This window comes from Ursus arctos, unplaced genomic scaffold (genome assembly GCF_023065955.2).
Source record: "Ursus arctos isolate Adak ecotype North America unplaced genomic scaffold, UrsArc2.0 scaffold_33, whole genome shotgun sequence".
In the NCBI taxonomy this organism is placed as follows: Eukaryota; Metazoa; Chordata; class Mammalia; order Carnivora; family Ursidae; genus Ursus; species Ursus arctos.
In genome coordinates, this window is record NW_026623019.1 from 13,290,356 (window position 1) to 13,311,385 (window position 21,030).

General features: G+C 37.9%; 1 protein-coding gene across 1 annotated transcript in view; it reads left to right on the forward strand.

Moving 5' to 3' along the window:
- The window catches only part of TMC1 (transmembrane channel like 1), a 360,874-nt gene that overhangs the window by 260,078 nt on the left and 79,766 nt on the right, over nucleotides 1-21,030 (forward strand). Inside the window, exons 11-13 of the mRNA XM_044391257.3 lie at nucleotides 143-190; nucleotides 3,793-3,964; nucleotides 10,880-11,008. Coding sequence (XP_044247192.1) covers nucleotides 143-190; nucleotides 3,793-3,964; nucleotides 10,880-11,008 — 349 coding nt within the window. The remainder of the gene's footprint in view (nucleotides 1-142; nucleotides 191-3,792; nucleotides 3,965-10,879; nucleotides 11,009-21,030) is intronic.

Below are 21,030 nucleotides of genomic sequence, written 5' to 3' on the forward strand. Positions count from 1 at the left end.
TGCTGTTTTTCACAAGCTCATTGAAAAATGTTTGCACTAACTGCACAGAAAACTTTATGATGAAAATAATAACAGTAAAAACCCGTTACTAATCACTGTACCATCATTTAAAGAATTGCCATATTTTTCCTTTCTTCAACAGTGCAAATTCAAGTGGAGGAAAAAGAAGATGACACAGAAGAAAGTTCAAGTAAGTGGGGAGAGACCCACATGGGATGTGTTTCCTGTGGAATAGCAGTGAATGCAGGGGACTCGTCCTCCTATCTTGTGGGATTATGCTACCACATGTAAGCCCAGGCTACCACATGTGTGGAAAACTTTTGATGCTCTCACAAAAGAGATCAAGTCCAGCAAATGGAATCTCCACTCTAGATTCCATCTAATTGGCACACACACATTCTACCCAGTGTGTAAGTTACTCATGATCAAGTAGATGGCAGTCCACAAAAAATCTGCTTTTTAAAATTTCTCTATTATTTTCCCTGTTAAGGTCTTTGTCCTAAAAGCTCTTCTCTAGGGCTCAATCTATTGTACTATTTAGAATAGACTGGCCATTTTGACTGAATTGATCAGGTGGTTCAATTAAAATGAATAAGCACATTCTCTCGTACTGAATTCATGGGTATTTTGTTGAAATGGCTCTGTTTTTACTTTGTGTAGGTTTAGCTTAAGAGTTTGGATTGTGGGGGCGCCTGGGTGGCACAGTGGTTAAGCATCTGCCTTCGGCTCAGGGCGTGATCCCGGCGTTGTGGGATCGAGCCCCACATCAGGCTCCTCCGCTATGAGCCTACTTCTTCCTCTCCCACTCCCCCTGCTTGTGTTCCCTCTCTCTCTGGCTGTCTCTATCTCTGTCAAATAATTAAATAAAAAATCTTAAAAAAAAAAAAAAAAGAGTTTGGATTGTGGTCCCTTGCACACAGACCACTCATGGACTGGAACATGGGAAAGACCATTATATGAGCAAAAGCTCTAAATTTACTAAAACTGAGAGAAAGAGCAGTAGCTCAAGAAGAGTTCAATTAGAGAATACATCAACACCGTCAATGTAATAACCTGAGCACAATATGGCGGCCAGGGAATGTTCATGATGCCAGGTGTTTTCAGTCATTCAGTGCATTTTACATGCAAAGAGCTCAGAGTCTCATGCAGACTGCGTATCATGGCTTGAGTATTGGAGGGGAGGAAAAATAATTTTCCCTCTAGCCCTTCTGAATTGTTAGCTGTGACCTCAGTAATATAAGATAGTTTAACCAGAGAAAAAACAAACAAGTTTATTATATGTATACCTCATGTATACATGAGAGATACTCAGGAAAAATAAGTAACTCTCTGAGGTGGCTTAGAATTTAGACTTAAATACCGTCTTAATAAGGAAAAAAGAGAAGGGTGTGTAGGCCTTTTAGGAGAGAATAAATACATTCTAGGGAAGGTGAGTGGGCCCTTCGAAGACTAGATGGGTGATATGATTGTGACAAAGTTTGTCTGGGTGTGGTATTGACTTCTAATGTCTTCCCTTGTGATGAGTAATCTTCCCTAAGGGTGAAAATCTATTGAGGGGATTTATGAGAATTCAGTTCCTCTTGGAGGATCTGTGTTTGGGCAGATGAGGGGAGTTCAGGAAAAACCTCTCACTGCATTTGCTGTTTTTCAAGTGCCTAGAGCTCAGTATAATCAATATATCAAAGTAGCACGATTGGGGTGGCATGTCCCGAGCTCCTGCAGTCATATTTTGAAGTGGCATATTCTGCTACCCTTCCATCCTCAATGGAGACCATTTCAAACAGTAAAATTGTATGCAAATCTGCATTTAGTCGGCAACTGTAAACATTGATTATTTGTTTTAGAATTTGAGTATTTGGAAACTCGTCAAGGCACTAAAAACAGCCTTTTTGTGGCCAAGTGGCAAAAGAGAAATCTGATACAATGCTTTTTGTCCACAGTAAAACCGCAAGTTTAATAGTTTAGTCTTAATACAAAATATCCTAAAATGCAGAGAACCATATGGCTGCTTGAGTTCCTGAGTTATTTGTGGGAAAATTGTTTCTCAATCCTTATCAAGGTCTTGTCCTTTCTATAAATGGTGACTAATGTGACTAATAAAGACAGGGCGAATTTTCAGATGGTCAGAATGGGGTTCACGTAACATACAACAATGCCACATATTTAACAAATGGAACATCTTTCTTGGTTTTGACGACAGTGTATTGTTCTCAAAGCCTAGTTTGAAAGTTATCCTTCTGTTTTTCTCTGCTAGCCGAACTTTAGTACTACAGGCAATATTTAGATCTCAGATTTGAAATATTAATAAAAAATGTTTCAGTAAGTAATTTTAAAAGATAATTAGGGGTGCCTGGGGGGCTCAGTTGATTAAGCCTCTGACTTGATTTCGGCTCGGGTCATGATCTCAGGGTCATGAAATGGAGCCCAGGTGGGGCTTTGTGCTGGGCATGGAACCTGCTTAAGGGTCTCTCTCTTCCTCTGCTCCTCCCCCCTTAAATAAAAGTAAACAAATTTTTTAAAGAAATTAAAAATAAATAAAATCATGACACACACACGTAAGAATGAACAAATTTTTTGAACAAATAAGGACTAGTGAGGTGTTGCAACCAGTTCAAAGGAAAATCTATAGAACAGGTGCATTTATAGATCAGGGATATTGAAATGATTGTGCAGATGGAGGCATAACTGTTTTGTGGGACTTTTTTTTTTTCTGGTGAGGGATGATTGTCTCTCCACTGGACTGAGTTCATGTACATGTCCACAGACAAGAATTATTTTGCATCGCTATTTAGTGATCTGTAACTTTCAAAATTACAAACTAGCTCCCATGGAATCAGAATCAGATAACATAAAAGGGTACACTGCAGACAATTCATGGTTTTTCACTGAAGTACAATTTTTCCCTATAGTAGCTTCTGTTTAAGAGTATAGTGATAACTATGAGTTGAATTTTTAATAATAGGCTATTCTAAATATCAAAAGAAGCACAAAAATGAAAGTAAGATTTAATGTTATAAACTGTGAAGGAAGGAACAGGATTCTCTCTCTGCTCTATCTGGAAAAGTCCAGTGAAGTTTTGCACAGATGAGTCATCAATTGTTAGTTGATGAATAAAATAAAATGTCATATCTCTCAGTTTTACATTAAATTTATATGTTATCTATTTCTATTCATAAAGATACTATAATCAAGCCAGTATTTATGTAAATAAAGATATTCAGTATCAATTTCATTTAAGAAAGGGAAAAATATTTAGGAAAAAGAAGAAAAAACCTTGGAATCAAGGATAAAGATAATTTGAATTAGGAGAAATCTCAAGGGCTGAATTAGTTTCTTCGAAATTACTCTAATTTGTTGCATTTTCTTGTCCTTCCTATCCTTTGTTCTAAGATAGAAGTAGCAGTAAACATACAGTAGCTAATCATTTAATCCTTATGTGTTAGATCAGTAATGCTTAAACTTGGTCTTAGAGGTCATGGTATGGTATTAAACTCTGACTCATCTAGCAACTCATGTAAATGAAGACCGGGTTTCTAAGGAAAATTAAAATTTGGGGATCCACATTCAGATATTTGAGTAGATGAGCCACAAAAGAAAAGACACTCTAGATAAGAGTATTTGAATGGCAGGCTATGGAATATATACATGGCACGGTGCATCTTATCATGATGTGGACACTTGCTGGATTGTGATCTCATGTGACAATGGTCATTAAGACACCAAGCATACATTTGGCAGCAGGAGAGAGAACTTTCTGATATTGCTCATTGAAGCATTCACCACTGTGTTTAGGTGAAGAGGAAGAGGAGGAGGAAGATAAACTACCTCGAAGGGAGAGCTTGAGACCAAAGAGGAAACGGACCAGAGACGTTATCAATGAGGACGACCCAGAACCTGAACCAGAGGATGAAGAAACAAGGAAGGCCAGAGAGAAGGAGAGAAGGAGGAGGCTGAAGAGAGGAGCGTAAGTGAGCTCTGACCTATAACTGAAACTCTGACTCGCTCAAAAGTGCCTAACTCTGAGAAGACCACTCCCTTTAGGCACTCTGTGGCCTTAAAACTTTTAAAAAGACAACAGGTTTAATTCAATGCTGCCATTTTACTCCACTTAGTTAAATGTATTTTAAAATTCAAATAGAATTAAAAAATGAAAATGTGTATTAAGAATGGGCTAAGAGAAATTTCCTTATGAGAGATCTAAACCATTATAGGTTATTAATAACGATATGCATTGTTATCAAAGTTAAGTGGAAAATTCCTAAAAAATGAGCCCACTTTACCAAGTAGAGCAGGGTTTGGCAAAATATGACTAATTCCAGCCCAAGAGCTAAGAGTGGTTCTTACAGTTTTAAAGGGTTGTTGATTAAAAAAATAATAATAATAAAAACAAAAACCAACCAAACAAAACCAAAGACAAATACGGGATAGAGCTGTACATGGCTCTCAAAGCCTAAAATATTAACAATCTGTTCTTTTACAGAAAAAAAAAAAGTGTACTGGTCCATGTTACCAAGTACTGGGGTTGTCCTTTCCTTTTTAACACAACCCTACATTCATCATTTCCACCAGGCAAACATTTCACTGAGTGCTGACTTTGTATAAAATAATATATTAAGTACTGTGTAGGAAAAATCCAAGAAAATAATTTTCAAGGCTTGGCTTTCTGGAAATTTGCAGATGGCAGGCCAGTAAAAAAAGTGTGCATGTGATACACATCAAATAATAGAAAACCTAGACACCTGGGAAAGGCTTTATGAGAACAGCTACTCTACGGTTTCCAGGTAGTAGGGTCATGGGAACCACCATGAGGTAAGGGAGCGTCCTCCAAAACACTCCTAGGACTTTGGATGGAAAGGAACTTTCTAAGATGTCCTCCCTAAATGACACATTCTAATGTTCAGCAACTAGCTTTTCCTTTTCCTTTTCATAAATCATTGTAATTAAATACAATCGTATGAAAATTTTGGCAGGTAGAGCAGCTTAGCATTGATAGAAGATGGTTCCTTTTAAAATAAAGAAATAGCCCCACCCACTTCTTCATCATATTTTTGTTGAGTTCAGTTTTTAAAACTGAAATCCCTCCACCTCTCCCTTTCTTTCCTCAACCCCAAGCTCCCTTCTTCCATCTTTGAATACCAAGACACCACCTTCTTTAAATTTTGCCTCTGGTATTTTTTTTCTAGTTTCTTTTTATGTCTTTTTATGCTTTTTTCTTTTAAACAAACAAACAAAAATATCATCTCACACTTTTAAGTTCTAGGTCTTATTGTTTTCACTGTTATGATGTAGTTATATTTCCTACTAGCAAAGCCTGTGCTTGCTGACAGTGCTATTTCATCAATAGCTGTATGCGTGATCAATAGCTGTATGCGTATTCCAGAATTTGCTTTTACTCTCCACTTGTGCCTCAGAGAAGTCCTTTTTAAAAAGGTGAGTTGGGTGAAAATTTCTGTGCTCTCTTGGTCTGCTCAAGGCTCTCATGTGAACTGCTCAACCCCTAGAGAAAGGACCATATGGATCAACTGGGTCTTGGCCCCTATTGCCTGAGGGAATGTTGTCTCAGCGACAGTGTCTGTCCTTAGCTGGTAGCACTCTCATCCTCGTTCTGAGAAGCCCACAAGCGCCCTGACACCTATCCTCCCCACTTCTCCACACAGCCAAACTTGGCTAAAGTAAAGTGAACTTTGTCTCCAGAAGTTTTTCAAATTATATAATTACTGCTGTAATTTGGGCAACTAATCTAATAGTATCATAAATTATTTGTGATGATTGATAACGCATTTTCTGTTGTTCATTTTGAAGATAAGTTTTTTGTTTTTTTTTTTTAAAGGAAACGTATCAGCAAATATATTTTGGAAAAAGATTTGTCGGCAAATCAGGGCACACTTATTAGATTAACTGATTTAGGGTCTTTTTATACTTAAATGTTCAAGTGAAACACCTGAGGGAATTTCCCCTGCACTGACAAAACATTTGAAGCCAACTAAAACCAAGGTTGTAATGCTAACTATCTTTGGAGACAGTTAAAAAAACTCTGCCTCGTTAGACATTTTGGAAGATTTCTAATAATATGACAGGCTTTTCCTGACCCAGTTTTAAGTGAATAAGAAATATGTTCATAGCAGTGAGAAATTCAGCACATTATGCCTTCCCCCCCAACAACTGTTGTTTAAATAAATCAAACTTAAGATAGAAAGTCATTCTTGCGCAGATTAGCCCTACATGTTCGAAGATGAAGCATTTCTGTGCGATATTCTTTTAACATGATTAGCACTTTCTTTGAGTGATTCCTGGAAAAGCGGTTCCCTTATATGCCGGTGAAAGTAATACTTTAATTACCTGCCTATTTGGAGAAAACTCAGGAAACAACTATACCTGGTAGTGCAACACAATTAGTCTGGAGCAATCAACAATTAGCAACAAAGACTTTAAAAATACACCTGTCTGGGGTTATTTAAAGTAAGGATTTATTCTTATCTTTCCATACCATACTAATCTTGGAGGACACTGTTCTATTTTAGTGGACTTTGAGTCCTGGATTTATGATGATAACCCTGTCATCCAGAAAGATTCTGTACATAAAACATTTATTTAAGGACAAGTTTATTTGGAGTCTTAGAGAAGACAAAACTATTTGTTATATGGGATAATATAGATGGATAGTCACTGAAGGGTGTTACTGAAGAGATTTCAGATAATGTTTTAAGGAATCCTAGAAATAGAATAGGTTAAATGCATAAAGTACTGGATTTAAGATAGCAGGAAAGCATATAATTAGTGTTAGGAAGATTTCCATTAAATGGTTTCTAAAAATTGGCATGTAAAGAAATAAGCTGTAATTATATGGTAAATCCACATACTTAACAGATCATTTAAAAAAATTTTTTGATGACTCTGGATTAAATGAGATACTGTTTTAGATATGATTCTTAACAAGAATTCATTAATATAAAGCTTTAAGATACCTACATGTAGATACAGTTGTCCCTTAAACAACATGGTTTTGAACTACATGCGTCCACATACACGTGGATTTTTTTTTCCTTTTTTAAAAAAATTTAATTGCAGAGTAGTTAACATACAGTGTTATATTAGTTTCAGGTGTACAATATAGCGATCGACCAGTTCTTTACATTACTCAGCACTCATCCTAAGTGTGCTCTTAATCCCTTCACATAGTTCCCCTATCTCCCCACCCACCTGCCCTCTGGTGACCACCAGTTTGTTCTCTATAGCTAAGGGTCTGTTTTTGGTCTCTTTTTTTCTTTTTGGATTCATTAGTTTTGTTTCTTAAATCCACATAGGAATGGAATCATACGGTATTTTTCTTTCCCTGACTGACTTATTTTACTTAGCATTATACTCTAGATCCATCCATGTTGTTGCAAATGGCAAGATTTCATTCTTCTTTTATTCTTCAGAAATATTCCAATGAACTACATCTTCTTTGTCCATTTATCCACCCATGGATACTTGTGCTACTTCCATAATTTGTCTACTGTAAATGATGCTGCAGTAAACATGGTGCTGCATATATCTTTTAAATTGCTGCTTTCATATTCTTTGGGTAAATACCCAGTAGTGAATTACTGGATCATATGGTAGTTCTATTTTTAATTTTTTGAGGAATCTCCATACTGGTTTCCACAGTGGCTGCACCAGTTTGCATTCCCACCAACAGTGCACAAGTGTTCTTTTTTTTCCACATCCCCACCAACACTTGTTTCTTGTGTCGTGGATTTTAGCCATTCCAACAGGTGTGAGGGGTTATCTCATTGTGGTTTTGATTTGCATTTCCCTGATGATTAGTGATGTTGAGCATCTTTTCATGTGTCTGTTGGCCATCTGCATATCTTCTTTGGAGAAATGTCTTTTCATGTCTTCTGCCCATTTTTTTTAAATTGGATTATTTGTTTTTTTTGGTGTTGAGTTGAATACATTCTTCATAAATGTTGAATACTAACCCTTTATCAGATTATGTCATTTGCAAATATCTTCTCCCATTCCATAGATTGTCTTTTAGTTTTGTTGATTGTTTCCTTTGCTGTGCAGAAGCTTTTTATTTTGATGTAGTCCCAATAGTTTATTTTTGCTTTTGTTTCCCCTGCCTCAGGAGACATATCTAGAAAATGTTGCTACAGCTGATGTCAGGGAAATTACTGCCTGTGCTCTCTTTTAGGATTTTTATGGTTTCAGACCTCACATTTAGGTCCTTAATCCATTTTGAGCTTACTTTAGTGTATGGTATAATAAAGTCATCCAGTTTCATTCTTTTTCATGAAGCTGTCCAGTTCGTCCAACATCATTTGTTGACGAGACTTTTCCCATTGCAGATTCTTGCCTTACATGGATTGTTTTTAATAAATACAGTACAGTACTGTAAATGTATTTTCTCTTCCTCATGATTTTCTAACATTTTCTTTTCTCTAACTTGCTGTATTGTAAGAATACAGTGTGTAATACATATAACCTACAAAATGTGTGTTAATTGACTCTTGATGTCATTGGTAAGACTTCAAGTCAGCAGTAGGCTATTAATAGTTAAGTTTTGGGAGAGTCTAAAGTTATATGTGAATTTTCAACTGCACATTGGTCAGCCTACCCAAGCTGCTTGTTATTCTACGGTCAACTGTACTGTGAGTTTTTTTTGGAAGGACGGGCAAGTTAAAGACTTAAAATGCCAAGCAACTGAATTATCAGTCTTAAATCTTTTTGTTGGTGTTGTTTTCTAATTGAATCCATTTGTAATAGTTTCTTGACATATTTTCTTTTTCTTTTGTTGATTTCCATAAATATTTCAATAAAACAGGTAACTATATAATCTAGATTTAGCCTATGTCTACCTGGAAACAATTTTTTGAGTAATCTTAATAAAACAATCTTTTCTTTCAACTGAAGTATAATTGACACACAACATTACATTAGTTTCAGGTGTACAACATGGTGATTTGACAAGCAAAACAATCATTTTTACTAAAATATACGTTTTCCTCTTATGACAAACCAACACACACATTGTTATTCTGATTAGCAAATTAAGCAAGCAACAATTGTGACTATAGAGGTAGTAAAATGTACTCAAGTATTTTATGTCATAGCTGTACAGCGCTGTCAGATTTTATATAATAAACATCGAGTAATTAAAACGGAAACAACCTAATGGCAATCAGAGCTCCATTTTAGAGTATACTTCCATAGTTCACTTACTGTGAATCACTATTCTAAGCCCAGTATCTGAATTGGTCAAAAAATCAAACTGCCAACAGGAAGTGTTATTTTAGAAAATTAATATGAGTTTTTATGTCATGACATGATTAAAAACTGGGTTTGTGGGAAAGAAAGGAGGAGGCAAAGTCATTTTGTATGGTAGGCCATAAAACTATGGCTATGTCCTCCGTTCCCCAGCTAGAATTTTCAAAGGCAGCTCTGCTGTAGTCCTACTGTGTGTAGTCACAACGAGTAAAGGGAGCAACAAAGTATGTTTCTGACTAATGCTGAATCAGATTACATTTCCTTTGTCAGTTTAGTTAGTTAGAGTTTAGTTAGGAGAAAGAAACTTCAGCAGTTAATTGAACAGAAAGTATTTACTAAGAGAACTGTTGAGTAGGTATAAATAATTGTTAACTAGGTTACTGGAAAGGTGACAAGAAAACACTTAGGTATCATGGTGTCAGCAAGTATGGGAAGAAGTTACCACCCCAGAGTCTGGAGGAATAGTGGAAAGAAGTTGAAATTTAAATTTAGAAGCATGGAGGAGGGATACCAGGGGCTGGAACCACTGAAGAGGGGCTGATGCTAAAGTGGGTTGGTTTCTACGGGGGTGGCGAAGAAGCTGGTTCTGCTAGTGTTGGAAAAGTTGGCAAATTAGATTCATCTGCAGCTGTGAGAAGGCCCTTCAGTTACTGGGTTGAAGAGCATTACTAAGGAGGAACTGCCACCCCATGAAGCCAAAGGAAAGCCTAAGTCCCTTCTTAGTATCTTCTGTTGGTGGCCTATCATTGAGCCAGCCGACAAAGCAAGAAGTGTCCCCTATAGAGTCCCAGCCCCAGCATCACAATATTAACTATAGAAAGGTGAGTGTGAAGTTGAGTGACAATAACTTAATAAATAAAACAGTCTATCACTAAAACAATTGATCTTTACAATAGGGCATGTCATTACATTCCTCGATTTAAAATCATGTTGCTTGTGTTTAGATTTTTTTGTTTTGTTAATTCCCGACCATGTAGTATTTTTACAGTCCTAGGAATATAGAAGAGAAAAGATACATCTCATTTGCTCAATGAGAAGCTAAATTCCTTTGAAGGTCTCTTCAAAGGATTTGCTTCCACCAAATGTACTTCAAGTTGAATTTTATCAACTGAAGTTTTGAATTTAATTAACAGATTAAGTTACCTTTGAGAAATAGATTTTTTTATTTTTTCCTAGTTCAATTTTTCTCTTTCTCTTGAGACATGGCTAACAAATTTGTAAGGGCACTTCAAAGACATCTTCACCTCTAATGTACTATCCTTATCGAAAAGTAACGTTTTTCAGTGAAATGTAGAATTGGTGGGGGAAAGTGTACAAGGGAACAAAGAAGAGAGGAAAATATGTTGAGAGATCTGTAACTGATCTTCCACGGATTTTTTTAGTCCCGAGAGTTTGAGGCTGGGACGTAAAACAGTTTCAGGACTTCAGAATGTAAACGCTATTGTTTAAAGTTATAATAATGCCAGAAATCCTCTATCAGCATTCACACAGATACAAACTCTAATGCTTATAAATCTCAGCATCTACTATGTACAGCCAAGCTGATCCACATTGACTGAGTATCTGATAGCATTCTGCTTTAAGTTAGGAAATCAAGCAAAACTTAACTTTTTTTTTCCTTTTAAAGGGAGGAAGAAGAAGAAATTGATGAAGAGGAATTGGAAAGACTGAAAGCAGAGTTAGATGAGAAAAGACAAATGATTGCTACTGTCAAATGCAAGCCTTGGAAAATGGAGAAGAAAATTGAAGTTCTCAGGTATGATGCCACTTTTCATAATTAGACACACTTTCACTGATTACTGATCTCCTAAATCCTCTGAGTATTACCTACATTTTATACATAGCGCTATCTATAGTATATCATATATATAAAATACTCATTATTACATATAATGTTCATGGTCGTAGACATGTATACAACATTATATGTTGCATGTCATGTATGTGAACACTGCATATATATGTACATATATACATATATATATAAGTAACATCGTTAGAGAGGCTGAACTAATGATTGTATTTTTTAAAAAATTATGAGCAAATTCATTGTTCAGAGTCTTATAACCTCTGGTCACTTTTAGTCATTTGTTCCTTGAACTGAGACTTTCTTTAGTTTAATACATTCATTCCTATCTCTCTGAAAGAGGTAATATATTTGACTTTTACACGTTTGTGTCGGTTGCACATTCATGGTTCTCTGCAGGGTCCCAGCCTCAAACGATACAATCAGGTGACAGCTCTCTTTAAAGCACAGGGAGGATATTAAGCCAACAGAACAGTACACAGGATTCCAATTAAGGATTATGCTAATAGCTATTCCATGGTGACACGTCAGTGACCCAATTTCAGCCTTCCGTTGAGTGTTGATGAGAGTACAAACACACTCGGAGGCACATGGATTTGCCAACTCCCTATATGAAAAGACAAATGATTCTTTCTGAGGGATGGGAGCAGATTCGCTTCTGATCACTTCTGAGGATCACACTCTATTTCCTTGCCAAGGTTGTTGGGGAGGTGAGGCATGAATACAAGGGAACATGTCTGTGATAACAAGCATGCTTATATCTTTCAGTGGTGCTACCGATTGAGTTTTTCCACAGAACCATTTTCGTAAATAGTGGTAAATTTCCAAAGCTGTCTCTCCACCAGGTTATTGAACTAATCATGTTAAATATTATCATATAGTATTATTGTCTTTGGTGATGAAAAAAGAACTGAAGTAGCTATGAGGATATTTCACTTCTAATCTTAGCTTTGCAAAAGAGTATGTTATTTAAGGACATTGCTTAAGCTTCTGGGGCCTCAGTTACCTCATATCCAAAATAAAACAAGATATTCTAGATCTATCCTGTGAAATGGGAACCTAGCCATCATTTATAATGGCATCGTTTTGTTTTGCGGAGTGAAGCTTCCCAAGTTCCAAACAATGGTCTTCCCAGCAAACTTCTAGAACACCGCACTTGTAGGCTGGGAGCTCCATGTGCATTGGACACACCAGCCATGAATGAGGGCAAAGACAAGCAGGGTGCCTGATTCCATGGGGCTAGTTATGTGTGTGCACGTGTGTGGGTATGTGTGCATGTGTCTGTTAAAATAGTTTTCATTCAATGAAGGGATAATGATGCTAAATGATAGGTTTAAAAATATCCTTACTTGGCAAAATACAAGTTTGGCAACCACCTTTTGTTGCTTCCAAAATATATTTTGAAATATTACTGGCCATAAAATCCCCCCAAACTGGAAACCACAGGTATGTAGAAAGGTGTCAACTTGGAAAGCAGTAATATTGTGAACTTTCAAAGCGTGGTGTGAATGAAATTGGGTAAGAATGCTATAGAATATTTCCACCTGCAGAAGGCATAGAAATACCCCCACTCTCCCTTCCCTGTATCTCCCATGTAGGGCAGTGGAACAGGAATGGGCTTCTGATTTCAGTTTGAATCTCAGACCTTCCACTTGATAGCTGTGCAAATTTGAATGAATTGTGTAGCTCTCTGCCATTTAGGTTCCTTATGAAATTATGCTAATTTACAGGGTTATTGGCATCATAAAGTGAGATAATTTGCATAAAACACTTAGCACGGTGCCAGAACATAGCACATTGCTGGGAAGCACAAGTTGTAACTATTATTTCCTCTCAGGACAGAGTCAATGATGCCTGGTCCCCTGCAGTGTGACAGGAGAGATGGAGAGAGTATGAGACAGGCAGGCCTGGGTGGAAGCAGACCTAGCCAGGGACAACCTTGGGAACCCTGGGGGATGTTGACACATTGGTAGCAGTCTAGATGGGCAACCGAGTCTGACATTCCAACAAAGAAGAGAGCATCTTGACAATTTGGCAGAATCTGGGACCAAACTACCGTCAGGTTTTCCAAATGTACCCAGGGTAATCCTGTGGCAGATTTCAGGACCTGGGGCCTTGAGCTGAGTCCAGGAATGAACCCATTTTGGGAAAGGGGCAGAGAGAGGGATTGGGATGGCAGTGAGGGAATACTGGGCTCTATTGCTCGAGCAGAGATTGAAAATGGGAAGTCTGCAGCTCCATCCAGGTCTTAGGTCTGAATGTTAGGTTTTTATTTGGCCCACATGTTTTTCGTTTCTCTTTATTTTATTATTTTTTCATTCATATATATAACATAAAATTTACCATTTTAACCATTTGGGGCTATTTCTTTTATAACATTTTTTCTTTGTTGTCAAACATTGAAAAGTAGGAGATTTCACATTAAAAAAAATCCAGGGGCTGGGGCGCCTGGGTGGCACAGCGGTTAAGCATCTGCCTTCGGCTCAGGGCGTGATCCCAGCGTTATGGGATCGAGCCCCACATCAGGCTCCTCTGCTATGAGCCTGCTTCTTCCTCTCCCACTCCCCCTGCTTGTGTTCCCTCTCTCGCTGGCTGTCTCTATCTCTATCGAATAAATAAATAAAATCTTAAAAAAAAAAAATCCAGGGGCACCGGGGTGGCTCAGTTGGTTAAGCATCTGGCTCTTGATCTCAGCTCAAGTCTTGATCTCAGGGTCGTGAGTTCAAGCCCCACATTGGGCTCCACACTGGGGATGGAGCCTACATTAAAAAAGAAAATCCAGACGTCCAGCTTCTGCTAGATGAGTGGAGGATCTGGTCCTTCATTCCTACGGGGAAATGGCAGCTGGGACCCTACAAAAAGGGCATTCACTTTTCAGTGTGCATAGTTCTCAGACAGTCCACATCACCTGCTCATGCTACTTGGTTAAACCTTGAATGCGTTCCAGTCTGCTGCCTCCTACCCGTGCAGCTAGCGAGCAAGTTAGGCACATTACCAAGACAGTGATTCAGAACGTCAGATTCAAAGCCAGCTTGTAGAATGGAAGCACAGATGCAGGCCCAGAGAAGAAGCAACTATGGCTTCTCACCTGTCAGTAATGTTCACTGTCTTGCGACCATTCTCCATGGCCAGAAGTGGGTCCTGCTTTGTAGCTTTGCAATTCTCTGCACAGCTGGTGCTGGTGGTCACGGTCAGCCTGATTCCCTTGGTTTCCGCATCTGTGAAGAAGCTGTTGGCAGTGCAGTGCCCGGCCTGTCTCCCTTTGTGGGTTTCTGAATGAGCTTCTCCCTCATGGATTTAGATCACATTAGTTAGAGCAAGCGGTCAATACTTTATAGTATGTAGATGTAAAGGTTTCTCTAGCCCAACATGGAAATCAGGGAGCTTTTCTCCTACACTTTATCTCTTTCAGGGATGTCTAACTCTGAGAAAACATTTCTGAGGATTATGTTATTTCCAGAACTTACCTCCAGTTATCAATCCTCGCTAAGTATATGGAATTCAAGGCATGAGCCTCAATATAATTAGAGCAAATACTTTGATCACAGGTTTGGATTTGTGTCGGGGTTCCTAGGCTTTCCATCTGGCTCTGGCTCTGAAAAACTGGTGAAACTTCTAAAACAGATTTAACAAAGGGTCAGGCTTTCAAGACGTGTTTTAGAGTAAAGCATCAGGAATAGTAGCTTATTCTGAGGATCCTGTTTTTTGGGGGGGACTCAGGGGGAGTTCCCACATTCTGAATGAGGACCTACCACCAGCAATGTGAGCATCCCCAGAGCTGAGGGCCAAACGGCAGTTAAAATAAGCAGTTAATACATAGGCACCAAGTCCTAAAAATGGGTTGTTGATCCCGAAGGACTCTCAAACATGGCTCAGGAATTGGAGCTCGGCATTTTCAAGGCAGCAATATTGGCTTTTTTGGACTGAAGAGAAGCCACATCCTTTCCACTATTGTTGTGGAGCTATGTTTTTCAGTGTGTTTTCCTGTGTGTTAACACAGTTTCGTACTTTCATGTGGCCTTAAACCTGTCGAGTGATAATCTCCAGGTGGAAGGGCAGGTGTGTCTGGCCCAGACTACAATATGCATAATTTTTTCCTTGATATACAGTCATGATTGAGGTCCACTGTCTTCGATTCTGAGAAGCAGAAAACCTCATTAAGCAGAACGTCCTACTCCATAAACTGTTTATTGAATGAGTGAGAATATGTTGAGGAGGTGGGACAGGGGAAGGGAAATAGTGGTATATTTTTCAACTATTTGAAAGTCAATTTCTGTTGGTTATTAGTAACTAACCAAAAAAACATTCAACAGTGAGGATTTTAGACATAATCTATTTTTAAGTTGTTAATGGGTTTAACTCAGAAGTTGGTTGACCAGATAGATCTTTCCTCCCTGTAATCGGCTGCAGTAACCTGGTGGCAACCACCACAGGTGATATAAAACACCTAGATGGAAAATAACTGGTCTATTTATTACTCATCCTGAAACCTCAAACCTGACTATATCAGAATATTCTACACGGTAGATTTAAAGCCTGTCTGACTACACCTGAACAAACAGCCATTTTATTTTGTTCCAGTAGGGTAGGTTGGGGATTGACAATTAAGAGATGTGGACTCAGGGCTAAGCGCTACCTCTAACCTCACCTCTCTGAGCCTCATGTATTTATTCATACAATGAAGGGATTGGATTGTGGCCAGTGGTTTTCAAACTGCTTTCCTCAGAGTTCTAGTGGTTTGGTGAAATCCCTTCAGGGCAAGGGAGGCAGAGGTTAAGAGTGGTGCTCTCCACACCACCAGCTTTGAGGAGAAACTTCACGGTTTCCTTCTTCCACACAATGTACTTATGTATAAAGCACCTGTTTGAAGGGAAAAAAATAAAGCTTCTGTGCCTGTTAACATAAGAAATAATTAAAAACCCTCACTTAACTGGATATTTAAAGAAGCTGATTTTGGGGAGGGAGCAGTTCTCACATTTCGTGAGTCTACAAAGTAGGGTATGGGAATACTCTAGTATACTTTCGCATGGAAATGGCTCTTGGGTAGAAGCCATTTGAAATGTATTTATTTTTATAATAATCATGTTTAGCTATTATACTGACTGCTTTAATATCTTAGCTTTGTGGCACCCAGACCCAATGTTTCTGGGAGCTGTCCATTGGCTGACTTGGCCTGGTGATTTATTAATGGAACATTCAGTAAAGCCAAGAAAGTAATCCTTAAGATTTCACTTACATTTAAACATGTGCTTTTAATGGTCAGCTAGTCATTAAGGTAATATTCTTCCTTACTCAATCTTCCTTCAGCCTCCAGTATTCTTTCTGTTTGTCTTGTTTTTGATTTTATTGTATTTTTTTGGTCAGGGGAATGAATATATTTCTAGGACAGTAAGAATAGACCAGAGTTGATTTCCTTTGCTGGAGCCATCTGGGAAAACTAGTCCCCTGGCTCCCATCCATTCCTCTCAAGTTTCCTTGGAGCTTGAGATTTTTATAGGTAAGAATCATGATTTCTCCTTTGTTTCACAAAGGCCTTTCCTTCATCTGTTATTATGAAAGAATGAGGACTTCCACACAAGACGACCTTTAATCATGTGCACACACCTACTAACACATGCTTCAAATATTTGGGATTCTTTTTAATCAATAACTCAAAAAAAGCCACAGCTTTCAGTTCTTGTACTTTATAGGTACCTTATGTAAATTGATTTTCTTGTCCAAAGAATGGAGACTATTGAAAATTAGTACATCTGAATTTTGTTGATCAAAATGTAATATTGATATCCAATTTTTCTTTTTTCTTCTTTAAAAATTAAATTAAATTTTTAAATTTTTATTTATTTAAATGTTTAGTTTTTAGAGAAAGCACATGTGTGAGTGGGGGTGGGGAGCGACAGAGGGAGAGAGGGGGAGGGATCGATGGAGAGGGAGAGAGAGAATCTTAAGCAGGTTCCATGCCCAGCATGGAGCCCGATGCAGGGCTCGATCTCACTACCCTGAGATCATGATCTGATCTGAAACCAAGAGTCAGATGCTTAACCAACTGAGCCACCCAGGTGCCCTGGCACCCAGATTTTTCTATCATTTAATTAATGCCTAGTAGGTATTAAGCATTATGCTGTGACTTTGGGCAATTTTCTTAACTTCTGCAACCTTGCTTTTTCTCACTTATAAATGGGGATAAAAGTAGCACTGCTTTGTAGAATTATTGAAAGGATTAAATCAGTTAAGATCTAAAGCAATTAGAATGATGTTAGCACATAGTAATCATTTTATACGTGTTAGCTATTATTATTTTACTATGATAATTTCATTTATCACTCTCAACCATCCTTCAAGGTATGTATTGTTACTTTGGTTTTGCATATAAGGAAACCAACACCCTGAGAGGATAAGTAATTGTTTATGTTCAGACAACTATTAAGTGGTAGAACCATGATTTGAACTTGTGTAGAAATTACTTTGATGAGATGGAGATCTCTAAGTATGTAACAGGCCAGCTCTACCAGTGGTCATGGGACTGAAGGGTTTATAGACCAAACTAACATGCTCAAATCACATGATCCATTAAGTCAAGTTAAAGTATAGTGACAAATGAGAGCAAAGAGCTGGGATAAATGAGCATGCCAGGAAAGAATGGCAATAGACTGGCATAGTAGGCCACAGGATCACACTTCTTGAATCCTGGATTTCACAATGTTCACATGACCTATCTCTCTTATTCTACTAATGGTGTGGTTAAGAGGACTGAGGTCCCAGAGCACCTGGGTAGCTCAGTTGGTTAAGTGTCCAACCCCTGATTTTGGCTCAGGGCATGATCTCAGGGTTGTGAGATCAAGCCCCACATCAGGCTCCATGCTGGGCATGAAGTCTGCTTGATTTTTTCTCTCTCTCTCCCTCTCCCTCTGCCCCCCTTACCCCACTTCTTGAGCATGCATGCACACTTTTTCTCTCTCTTAAAGAAGAAAAAAAGGACTGAGGTTCCAAAGGGCCCCATAGAACGAAGATGACAGGCCAAGGATAGGCATTTCCTCTATCAGAATGACCCAGAGCAAGTACACTTGACTATGGTAGTACCTTGTCAATTAGCCTATTGAAATGCTACAAGCTGTAGCTGCTTTTCTTGAACAGACCACACGGGAGAAGAACAGAAACATATTGGATGACACCAATGGGTGGTCAGTTCAGTGGTGACAGATAATTAGTCCCAAATTTATGATGGGATCATAAACTGGTCTTTCCATCACTTCCATAATATTCTTATTTGTTCATCGTATTTTCCATCTATCTTCTTTCTTTGGCAGGTATTATAGGTTACTAACTTACTTACTATCTGTACTGGAACACATCTTATTAATTATGCCTATGTGTCACATGCTACAGTTTATTTATTAGCTGTACTTAACACATCTTATGCGCTGAACCAGCTACATAATTTGCAGGATCTGGTGCAAAATGAAAATGTAAGGCCCTTTGTTAAAAAATAGTTCAGAACTTTAATTATTAAGAATTTCAAGATACCAATGGCAGAGCATTAAAGTAGACACTGGGTGCACCTGAGTATGGGGCTCTCTGTGACTACATAGTCACAGACACACCAAATTTACTCTGCCTAAGAGTTTCACCTGAATATTATGAGCAAGAGCTTTCTTATTGTCTATGATTAATATTTCCGATGAGTTCCATCCATTACCATAGCATAATGGAACGGTCTCAAATAATTCAGCAAACTGAACATAGCAGAACTCAAGTCTGTATTACTCCAAAGACAGTGTTCATGCCCTATAGCCAGGGTGGTCTTTAAAAATACCACTTTGAACATGTCATTCCTGTGTTCAAGGTCTTCAGTCTCTCCCCAGTAATTAACAAAGTTTACAAGCTTTTGCTCAACAAATCAATGAGCTCTACAATCTGAATTCACACTCTGAAGTCCAGCTTCTTTTCCAAATCATGAGTTACTGATGACGATAACCATGAGGTTTGGAGGTGGACGGTATGATCTTCAATTTTTTTTTAAGTGTCTACTATGTACCAGATCCTGGGCCAGGAGATGCTACACACATTAACTTTTTTAATCCTTGTAAGTACCTTGAATACAGAAAGTTATCACCATTTTACAGATGAGAAAGCTGAGACTGACAGAGGTAAAGTAGTCTCAAATAGCTAGTAACCGTCAAGGTAAAGATCAAATCCAGATTTCTCCATCCCCACAACCTCATGTGTTCTCTTCTGTGCCATACCATTTCTCATCTGAACCATGTTTTCCAGGGAAATGAGGCATTATTCTTTTAATTCAGGATTCCTGGTAATGTCTTATTCTAGTGTTTATTTTAACACCCTGCTAAATGTTTATCATTTTGTAATTTTCTCTAGACATTCTCACTTCCTTTGAGTATCTTCTCCACTTTCCTGCTATTCTTCTTCCTGTGCTTCCAGTTCTACCTCCTCTGTGAATTATCGTCTCTCCTCTGAGGTCCTTTCTCTGCCAACTACTATAAAAATAGAGCTCAATTAGACTTTCTCTATCATTTGTTTGACTCTGCTGGTATGCTGCATTATATTACATTTTAAAAATTGTATGTAAATCTCCTTCTCTTCAGAATAGATTGTGAGCTCCTCACAATGTGAAAGGTGTCTCACAGCTCTGGTTCTGCAGAGCCTAACGTAGTGCTGTGTATATCAGAAAAATCCAATTACTGTCTCCTGTGTGGGTGGCAGTATTAATGGTGGTTTCTTTTGTCATGGGACACTCATTGCCAAGGCAAGAGAATCATTAATATGATAGAGCCTTTTAAGGGTCTGCATGAAATTGTGAATAAAAGGCAAGAATGTGCTGGTGGAAAGCTTTGATTTGTAGCATTTGCCAATTTCCATGGTGTAAATACTCCCACTATGATCAATTTCAAGGTATTAACAGTTTAAGAATCAGCTTACAAAATCCCTGAAAATTCAACAATCAGTGGCTGATCCCTCAGCACCTCGTAGGGGGATCTAAGAATGCCCTTGATTAACTAAGTTTATGTTAGGGGGGCCTCAATCTGGAGCAATTGAGAGCAGAGGCTAAAGAAAGAACTGTTTGTCATGCTATAATGTATTTTCTTTATTCAATCTGTAACAAACAATGAAATGCTTGAATTAGAGCTCCCTCTGAGAAAGACAGGCGTTATTCTGTTAATTTCAGGATTCCTGGTAACCTCTTATTCTAGTGTTTATTTTAACACCCTGCTAAATGTCTTTCATTTTGTATTCTAGAATTTTCTCCCAAATCTGTGAGTATGCACAGAGTTTTAATATTTCTCTCTTCACCTCCTATTCTGCTCTTCTCTTTCTCTCATTGAAGTATAGTTAATATACGGTGCCAAATTAGTTTCAGGTGTACAATATGATTCAACAGTTCTATACATTGCTCAATGCTTATCACAATAAGTGAGCTCTTAACCCCCTTTATCTATTTCACCCATCTCTCTCCCACTGCCCCTTTGGCAACCACCAGTTTGTTCTCTATATTTAAGAGTCAAATTTTTTAAAAAGTCTGATTTTGTTTATCTCTCTTTTTTCTCCTTTTAAAATTCATCTTAAAGAGGAAATTTTTTTAAATTTAAGAATAATCAAGTCTTGGTTGAGATCAGAAATCTCTTCTGACCATCATTCATATTTGAGTTTACCTGTCCCAATTGCCTCTCATCATTTTCATTGTGTAAGAAGTAATCTTTCCTATTAAATAAGAACAGTGTTCCTGACAATTCTTCCTTTTTGGATTTAGCTTGTTAGTATTTGCTGTGCTATTGTGGGTGGTTAGAAAAATCACTATAGGTAATTTTAATAATGTTCTTCAAATAATATTTTGAAATCTCCCTTTAAAGGATGCCAATAGGAATCACATGAGAAAATTGTTTTTTTTTTCTTGAGACTTGAAACGTTTTCAGTTGCTAAGGAAGTCAGCTCTGAAACACTGGGGATACATATACTTT